Raw genomic sequence first — 9,978 nt, 5'->3', positions numbered from 1 at the left:
GCTGAGAATTTTCTACAGTCGTATTCGAAAGATTGTACGCCTAATTACCCGGATAGCACATGACGCCTTGAAGACGTCTATTTTAGGTTTGAGACGCCTTTAAGTCGTCTTCAAGACGCCATGTGCTACCTGGGTACTAGGGGGTAAAAATAATCTCAACTATTCTAGGTGAAAGTAAAGACATTAAACTTCAAAAAATGCGTTGATTACACTCAAACCATTCAGATGTGTTTAATACTTTGAGTGCACACATCCTAAAAGTTCTTATGTAAAAGTGCATATGGAGGACAAGAAACCCCAAGTAATTTAAAACTCGAAATATCTTTTAAAATATGGACTCTTCCAAAGTGTTTGTAGGAGTGTTTTTTGAAGTACTGTGCTTTTACTTGCAGGTGGAATAGAAATATAATTATAGAAAATATAGTTTAAAGTAATAAAAAAAGGGTTTAAGGTGAATCGAAGTTCAAGCCAAACTTGGGACTGGGGTCTTTTATCCTCCGACGCAGTTGAAGTGTTAATTAAACGACGAATTTAAACAGTTCAAGCCGAGTCTGATCACGGCCTGGCGTTCGAACTGTGACGATCGCTTTCGAACAGTCCGATGATGTTTCAAACTTCAAATCATCTGGTGACGTTGCAAACTTAGACGTTAGATTGCAAATACTTATGAACTGATCATTTACCCGAAGTTGACTACTTTTTGGATTCGTCGTCAGGTATTTTAATTTCACCAGATCTTACTAAACTTTCATACTTTATAAATTAATTTCATCAAAATTTGATGTAGAATAACCTGAACGAATGTACAGAAATTGAAATTCAAGAAATGTGTCTTCACTCCATTAATAATGCATTCTATAAGATTCCAAATGCAATAAACCTAACCCAATCTTCGTTGAACCTTACTAAACGTTTTACTACGACGATCTTTACCACTTTGACCACCACGTCACCTATATGTATATAGGGGATATAATTTTTGGTTTCAAATTCAAAATTAATCGTTAGCCCGTTCATTCATGGTCAAAATGTGTAACCAGTGGCGTTGGTAACTTTTGCGCCGACACGCGAATCAATGGTAACTCGTCCAGCGAGAATTTGCTCTATTATTAGTTAAAATAATCTCCATTGATTAATACTAGCCCCAAAAGTAATTCGAAGTAGTAATATCGATCGATGTGACACGCGAAACGGCAATTCCATCGGATGTTAATAATTATTATCAGAAATCATAGAGCATGATATCGTTGCTGCCTTACTGATTAATAATTTTCAGTGAAATTTTTCACTTGCTTGTTTTCCATTTAATTATACTAATGACCTCGGTTTATCGATGTAATCTCCGCTCGTAACATATGGCATATTTAAAATTCAGTCAGGATTGCCACATTTTTACGATATTCCGCCTAATTACACACGAGTATTAGCTGATTCAGTGGAATGAATGTTTCGGGACTCTCGATGGATATATGGTCGAAATACTAATTATTGGTACTGATAGCACTGGTACATAATTATTGATTTATTGGTAAACATAACAAAGACAAAGGCACAGTTTGTTTAGCGAGGAATGACAAGAAGATTCTTGGAAGTACTTAGGTACGTGTTTTAATTTACACTGAAAAGGCCGAGCTCTGTTAATAACATTCATTCACAAAGACATAGTTAGCTGTATCTATTAGTAAAACCGGCCACTTCATACCTGATGGTAGGAAAATTATTACATTCAGGTAGAACTATGGATTCCACAAACTTCAAAGTTCGACACTAATAAATATAAGAAAAAACTAATACCACGAGAAGCACAAGCAGCCTTCCTATATCTTCATCAATGAATATTTTCACCGGGGAAGATTAATAGCTACAATACACCACAGATTCACACGAAGAGATGTCCAACAACTCACCAGGAAAAACTAGGGACAACAGCACACCACAGATCACACCAATGGACGTCCAAGAACTCACCGGGGAAGAATAATAGCTACAATACACCACAGATTCACACCAAGAGATATCCAAGAACTCACCAGGGAAAACTGAGAGCAACAGCACCCCACAGATCACACCAATGGACATCCAAGAACTGACCGAGGAAAATTAATAGCTACAATACACCACAGATTAACATTAATGGACACCCAAGAACTCATCTGGGAAGATCAAGAGCTACAATACACCACAGATTCACACCAATGGACGTCCAAGAACTCACCGGGGAAGATTAATATCTACAATACACCACAGATTGACACTAATGGACACCCAAGAACTCATCTGGGAAGATCAAGAGCTACAATACACCACAGATTCACACCAGGAGATATCCAAGAACTCACCAGGGAGAACTGAGAGCAACAGCACCCCACAGATCACACCAATGGACGTCCAAGAACTCACCGGGGAACAGCACAGGACCTCTCTTGGCCAGCCAAGGCAGGGCGTAAGGTGGGAACGGGAAACCAGGTGTCTTAGCGGCTGCGACAGCGGCAGCCTGTTGATGCTGATGCCACACGTAGTCCATGACTAGGCTTCTGGACAACGGTAGAGGCAGCTCGGGGAATGGCGGGACCCTTGGATGCGTCGGCGACGGGCCAAGGGCTGGTATCTGACCGGTGGGCGATGATCTCGGTTGTTTCGCTGGGCTGGGCGACTCTCTCGAACTCGGATTGTTGAGTAATCGCTTTCTGGTCCCGCCGTTGAACATCGCTTTGACGTCCTCCCAGGCATGGACCACCTCGTCCGGCGGGCTACCAGAGAGCTTCATGTGACGTCGCCAGGAATTGAAGTTCGCAGCGTCCGGCTGGACGTATTTGTCCGACGGGCCGATACGGTGGGAGTGGAAAATGAATTTGTTCGGGGAGAAGAAGAGGCCACAGTAGGCGCATTTGATGCACTTCGCTCGGGAGCTGTTGTAACGGGCTGGAAGGAACGCGCCGCTGCAGCCCCAAGCGCATTCGTGGTGGACGGAGAAGGCGAAGTCCTCGGGCAGTCTTTAAGAAAATAATAGTTGTTGGTAGAGTGTGACCAGAGTCCAATGTTTGCAATGTAGTAGACTGAACAGATGACGATATTTAGTCTTGGAAAGAATATACAGAGTGATAAAGAAGGGTTGGTATATTTTGGGCAAGGATGAACTGATGTAAGTAAATACAATATATATACTAACAGACATAAAAAGATAGATGGTACTAATATTTTATTTCGTAATTTCAAATATGTAGCCGTATGGCAACAGTGGGAACGAAAGGATTAATTAAATATATCGTCGCTCTAGTTCTTAATTGTTCTATCTTCACTACTAGTTTCTGAACTGAGAAAACTGAGTTCAAAGTTTACCAAGTTTAATATTATAGAAGTAGGAAGGTAGTGAAATAATCAAACACACTATTGCATAATTTTATCTCATTATCAACATAAATTTTTAATTGTTGTTAGCATTTGGAGATACAGGTATTAAGAAAGAAAACTTTCAAAGTTTCGGAGTTAGGACTTAAAAGAATATTTGTTGTTTTCTAGATTCAATTTTCTTTATATTATCGTGAATTTGTATTCCTGGGCCAATAAAATGCACGTAGATTGATTAACGAAATTTGTCTGAAAAATGCAGTTATGTATATCAGTTGAGAACTCGGGCGACGATACAGCAATAATAGGAACGAAAGGGTTAACTAAATGTACATATTTTCAACGATTTATAACGTTAAAAAAAACGAAGTACAGTGTTTCTGGCTATGCACGGCTTTTTTCACTGTGGCAACCACGGTGTTAACGTTAGAACTACCAGCGTTAAATGTATGCTAACTTAAATTGTCTGATTTAGGTTAATTCTGATTAGGATTATTGTCTGAATTAGGATAATATACGTAAGATAGATACTTAGGATAATATAAACCGGGGACTTTTACCGAAATGTAAAATACTGGTATTATACTGGTAGTTTCGATTATAGCTTCGCCCTTATGTATATCCTTATACAAGCCCTACCCTTATAGAAACCGAAAAAAATACCGGTATTTATTTTGGTTTTCGGTAATACAATCGGTTTCGGTATAGCTTTGATGGCATAATACCGGTGTCAAAATCATACCGGTTTAAGTCCCTGATTATAATGTGTGCAAGGAATTAAAGGTCAACATAAACTCCGACGAAAGTATCTTTAGGATTTCCATAATTGTAAAATAAAAAATCTGAAATCCGTCATTTCGACGGGTTCGGTAATTCGAGTGTTAAAGGTAAGCTATTTAAGAAGGATATTCAACGAGGTCTGACCAACCTGGGCGGTGCATTGTCGCCGAGGAACGATTTGCAAAGACGCTCGGCTTCCCTTCGCGTAATCATGCCGCATCTTCTCGATGAGGCCGGCATTGCGCCGGCCCGACGGAGGATCTCCAATTGGACGGGCGTGCACTGCACGCATGTGATCCCCAACGCGACCCGACGATTGTGAATCTCGTTGTAGCTGAAGTGTTTCAGCAACGTGTTGCTGATCTGGGCCAAACAGAGCCGTTCCTGGCCCTCGATCACCAAGGAGACGATGTGGATCCCGTAGAGGGACACGGTGCTCACCTGCAACTCCTATGAGTTTAGACTCGCAACGCGGTTCTTCGTTAAATCGATATTCGATTGGTATTTATAAAACAATTATAACTAGACTGCGGATTTTGTGCATTTATAGCAGAGATGAGCAAACTAATTATCTAGATAAAAAGTTTCGAATAACGAATAAAGGATAAAAAAACGTATATTGTTATTTTTAACACTAGAACTATCAGAGATGTTAAAATGACTGGTTGTCACATTCTTTTAACGATGATTAAAATATTATAACAACACAATTCCTCAGATTTTTGGCAACTTTTATTTGATATGGGAGTCACGAAATCAGTTAATTTATAAATTTGTTCATTTTCACACGTTTATCATGTTTATCAACCATTGAACTAGACGTGCGATTATTGTCGGTATTCTAGTGTTAATTACTTAAATGTGGAAATTTAAATTTTTATAATAAAATAATACTTCTTTATGAATGAATCGACATTTGTCGAACAATTATTTAATCTGCTGCTTTTCACTGTGTATTATTCGAATAAAATTCTGCCCAACTCTGATTTATAACCTATAGGGGTTTGTAAAATACAGTAGAATAAAAGATTTTCATCAGATCCAATCAGTTTTCTAGTTTATTGCGAATCTAATATGATACTTAAGAAAAGGAAGAAATTCTTACATTTGCTCTTCTCTGTATAAATTGCTTTAGAAAATACCATTTTGCATAAAAATTTGCAGTCTAATTATAACCATTATTATTCAATTGTTTTAGTCCACTATCAGTGTACCCTAGTTTATTCGACTTGTCACACGTTTACAGTTCTGGAATATATTTCCAACTTATTTAGCAAACAAACTTGCAGTTCAATCTTAAACCCTTAACCCTTTAGAGGGAGTTGGGACACTTTGATGCAACATGGCACAACGAAACACCAGTAGTATCTCGATATGCATAAACATTTAAAAATTAAAGTTATCAGCGATCTCATCTTGTGATCATGTTTTGAACTTTTAAATGTTTATGGATATCGAGATATTATTGGTGTTTCGTTGTGCCCTGTTGGAGCAAAGTGCCTCAACTTCTCTTATAATGCAGTGGCAATTATATTGTCACTAACTTTTTATTTTTTTTCAGTTTACCTATGGTTTATTTTTGTTCTTTTTTTCCTTAGATATCAGGTGTCAACTGTCAATTTGAGTTCCATGTTTGTTGGTCTAAGAGGTTACTTTTTTAACCCTTTGATCGCAAACAACACTTTTAGACGTTCTTCTTTTATTGTAACAAGAGATTCGGAATTGACTATTATTGAATTTGCATTCATCTTACGGTTCTTCTGTGATAACTATAGTTGTTATATTGTATAAAATTCATACAAAGAATTGGATCTTCATTAAATTATTAAAAAAGAACATCGTAATATCGTACACAGCGAGCATCCTGCTTCCCAGTGGTTCGAAAGGGTTAAAGAGTGACGAAACAATAAAAATTCTTACAAAATTTGTTCAATATGAAGTAACAATTTATAAGAGATCTCTTTACTAGATTGCGGATTTTTATGCAAAATAAAATTTTATAAGGTGATTCTTAAAGACAAGAGCAAAAATAGGAATTTCTTTTTTCTCTTAAATATCTTGTTGGATTAAACTTCGTAGCATCTCATGAAAGTTTTGTCTTTTATTGTATTTCACAGAGCCCCATAAGCTATAAATGCATAAAATTCGCAGTCTACTCATTACGATACAAAACTAACAAAATTGTGGGTGGTTCCATTCCAGAAATAGATATCTGGTGCTTTATACACAGCGTAGTCTCTCAGACGCCATGTAATTAATAATTAAGGGTTAAGGATATGCACGAGATTCATGTCCAAGTTTCTGTATTCGATCTCGATTTTGAATTTAAATCTTGAATCTTAATTAATACTAGGCACCAATTGATAAATTAATATGAATCTGGCTTTTTATTAGGCTTCCGTTTTCATGAAAGCATCTTATCATCAAAATTTTCAATCCTCAAACTATTTCCTCGACAAATATCAACCTACAAACATTTATTTACAGTAGAAACAAACAGAAATTTCTTGTACTTTGTCGCAGGTTCTATCGATCCTCACATTACACGAGAACCGTACTAAAATCTATTGAACTTCTTAATACATTGAATTTCAGACAGTTAGGTATGCTATAAATGCATAAAACCCACAGTTTAATAATTATCGTTACATAATTTCCAAAATGAGTATTTTATTCATATATTAATTTGTATTTGATGATACCATAGGTACCATTAACCAATCACTATCGCCAAAGTATTGTAGAAATTCTAATACCTTGGTACTACTGTAATTACTAACAATATCGTTCACAAATTCCCCATAAGATAGAAAATATTACCTCGTACCTACCTAAAATGAACAATATATTTAAAACAAAACCTCCAAATACTACTTGAGACCTCCATAATGTTACATAAATTTCAAAACGAAATACAGTACATTTCATAACTTTAAAACCATCTTGAAATGTTCAATTCCTATATTTTCGTAACATAATAATTCAATTAAATCAAGTATATCGTGTATTACAGCATATTGAAAATCAGTACTTCACTGTTGAGAGAAACACTGTACCTTTCTGCACATCAAAATTTCGTTATTGTTTCGCAGCTATTCATTTAAAACTGGACACTGCGGACGGTTTTACAGTTTCGAAATGCAGCGTACAGTATTTATTATGGTACCATTTAAAAGCGGATATTTTTCCCAATCTCGATTGCAACAATGCCTCCGACCTGATAACGTTTCAATATAATGATTACAACACTTTGTTGGACCGTGTTATCGTGCTCGCGACGTGATCTACTGGCACGGAACATTCATAAAATCCGAGTTCTACGGGCGTGAAGTGATGTACAATACCTGATTGGATTTCGAATGCGACTGTGGCTGCGGCGACTGTGCTGATTTTTGGGGCGCGGTTATCGGCGGCATCGATAATACCGCCGGCCCGTCCATCCTGGAAAAACAATCAAACAATCAATCAATTTTTCTACCCCCTCCCCCCTCGTTTGTAGCCAACCTTTCATCGTCCGTTTAATAAATTATCGTTCCTCTCCGGTACACGCTAATGAACAGCTTTACGAATTACAACCGATCCTTTCGAAATCGACTTTTCTCTCTCAGCAATGGCGGAGGCGATGGAAAAATCCGCGATACGTTTTATTCTTCGCCTCCATTTCCATTGTAATATATATATATATAGATTTATTACGCTTTATCGATCACTTGTTACAGAACCATCATTAAATGGCCGCTCCCCATTTAGTCCAATTAAATCGTGTCCAGGGCATTTTTATAGATCCGTTTCGCGGTCAATTAATCGCGTTCACCATTGGTAGAACACGGTACCGTGCAGATTTCGGCAAGTTGAGCGAGCGTGGATTTCAAGTGTGATTAAGTTCGACGGGAAGAACATTTTTAATCGTCGTCCTGGTAGCTGTTTCGGTGATTAATTAAACTCAAAGAGTCGGTGGCGCAGGAGTTAAACCCTCGTGTTCGCCAAAGACGTCGCCGTTCGGTCTCTTTTAACGAACTCTGGAATTAAAAGGACCGAGCGGTTCCGTTTTCAGGACAGTTTCTTCTGGCCGTTTCTTTCAATCAGGAATTAATCGTCCGTGTTGAGACTACAACTTTTGAAAAAAACATGCTTTGAATTATACATGGTCCGGTGGGGGAACTTTGTGATTTAAACGTTATTCAATGTTGGGGGATCTATGCTGCGAAAGTTAATAAAATTTCACAATGTGTAATTCGTCTTCGACATTTGATTCTGTTTTTATCAGTATCTTTCATACGTCTTTGTATTTATTTTATGAAGTGATTTTACAAAGAAAGAAAGGCATAGTGTAATACTTTTGTAATTAAATTTGTTGTTCTAGAAATTTGTAAATTAATATGAAACCAATAGCTTAGATATATTATAATCTAGTGATAGGAAAATATATTTCGTTAGTTCCATTTTAATTTACATGATCTAATTGTTTATTGAACAGTGCACGAGTTAAATGGCTCATAAAAGGTTCCGTAAGAACTTTAGTTTTACCGTTTATTATTATTAAATATATATAAAATTCAACTAACAGGCAATATAGAAAATTTGAGTCCCCTTGTGTCAAATGTAATGAGATTTTTTAGTTATTTAAAATGTTCTTCAGATTCAGATTATTTAGTTTCGGAGATATGGATGAGATAAACTTAGTTCAGATTCACTTAAAAACTGATAGAAAGTACCATGATTAGTTACATCAGTGTTATCTAAAAACCAACAAATGTATCCACAAACTGTCCACTCAATTTTAACACCCTATAGATAAATACTTAAATGAATATACATCAAATTTATAAGCTGTCCATTCCAAAACAAGCTAATAAACGTTGTCTTTTGTCACTAATTTACATTTTCTTCTTTCCTATCTTTATACAATTGTCTTTCAAGAGCAAAAACAACATACTGTTGTTAAAAGTTGCACGCCACACCAGTCAACCTGTACAGTGTTACCACCATTTACGTACTGTTACTACAAATTTACCATGTTTCCGAATATTTACTATCAGTTTATTTGCCTAGCCACAAACTTCATCAAAATCCTACGAAATAATTACATTCACCAGGAACTCCCTAAAAAAAACCATCAAAAATAGTCATATCCGCTAGCCCCACAAAAACACTCCCTGCGATTCCACCGTATCAATTCCATCAGTAAAAAACCTCGCCAACTATTCCCCCGATACATAATTCGGTGCTCGAGCAAGATCGCATCTCTAGGTCCAAAGCGTTCAAGAACCTTCCCTCCGCCCCGGTGAAACTCTTTCAGACGTTCCCGATCGAGCAAAGTCGCGAACGATGAAAAGGGGAACCGTCGAATAGACAAGAAGAGACCACCACCACCAACTAGCCGCGGAAGGCACCGAGTGGAAAGGTAGATTCTTTCGCGTCCCGTTCCTCATCCTCTTAGTCGAGCGATTCCAGTCGTCTCCTTCGATGGAAATACGTGGGCGCGCTGGGAACAACGTGCAACGGGCCCCCAGACACGGCTACAGAGACTCTAGCTTCCATTAGTTTAACGCGCGGCGAAGATTTCATTGGGTTTCTGAATTTTTCATGAGGGAACGTCGCCCGGCGTGGAAGGGAGGGATGGGATGGAGTGGGTGGTAGAACGACCGGGATGGATAAAAAGCGTAAAGAAAGAAACACAGGCTGGCGTGGAGAACGTTAAAGCGAGATGAACAGACGTTCCGATTTTGCGCAGGTACGAAGGCTTGGGTAACAGAGAGAGAGAGAGAGAGGGCGAGAGAGAGAGGGGGGGGAGAAAGAGAGAGAGAGGAAGGTCGATAGATACTCGGAGGTAGGAAGAGAGAATGGTTC

General features: G+C 37.9%; 1 protein-coding gene across 1 annotated transcript in view; it reads right to left on the bottom strand.

The window, feature by feature from the left end:
- LOC107185423 (SKI family transcriptional corepressor 2) overlaps nt 1-7,568 on the bottom strand; it is a 37,433-nt gene extending 29,865 nt beyond the window's left edge. Inside the window, exons 1-3 of the mRNA XM_015573098.1 lie at nt 7,473-7,568; nt 4,277-4,578; nt 2,401-2,993 (exon numbers count right to left, since the gene is read on the bottom strand). Coding sequence (XP_015428584.1) covers nt 2,401-2,993; nt 4,277-4,578; nt 7,473-7,568 — 991 coding nt within the window. The remainder of the gene's footprint in view (nt 1-2,400; nt 2,994-4,276; nt 4,579-7,472) is intronic.
- Between the last annotated feature and the right edge of the window lie 2,410 nt (nt 7,569-9,978).

This window comes from Dufourea novaeangliae, unplaced genomic scaffold (genome assembly GCF_001272555.1).
Source record: "Dufourea novaeangliae isolate 0120121106 unplaced genomic scaffold, ASM127255v1 scaffold18, whole genome shotgun sequence".
Taxonomy (NCBI): Eukaryota; Metazoa; Arthropoda; class Insecta; order Hymenoptera; family Halictidae; genus Dufourea; species Dufourea novaeangliae.
This window is presented reverse-complemented; position numbering and strand designations above follow the sequence as displayed.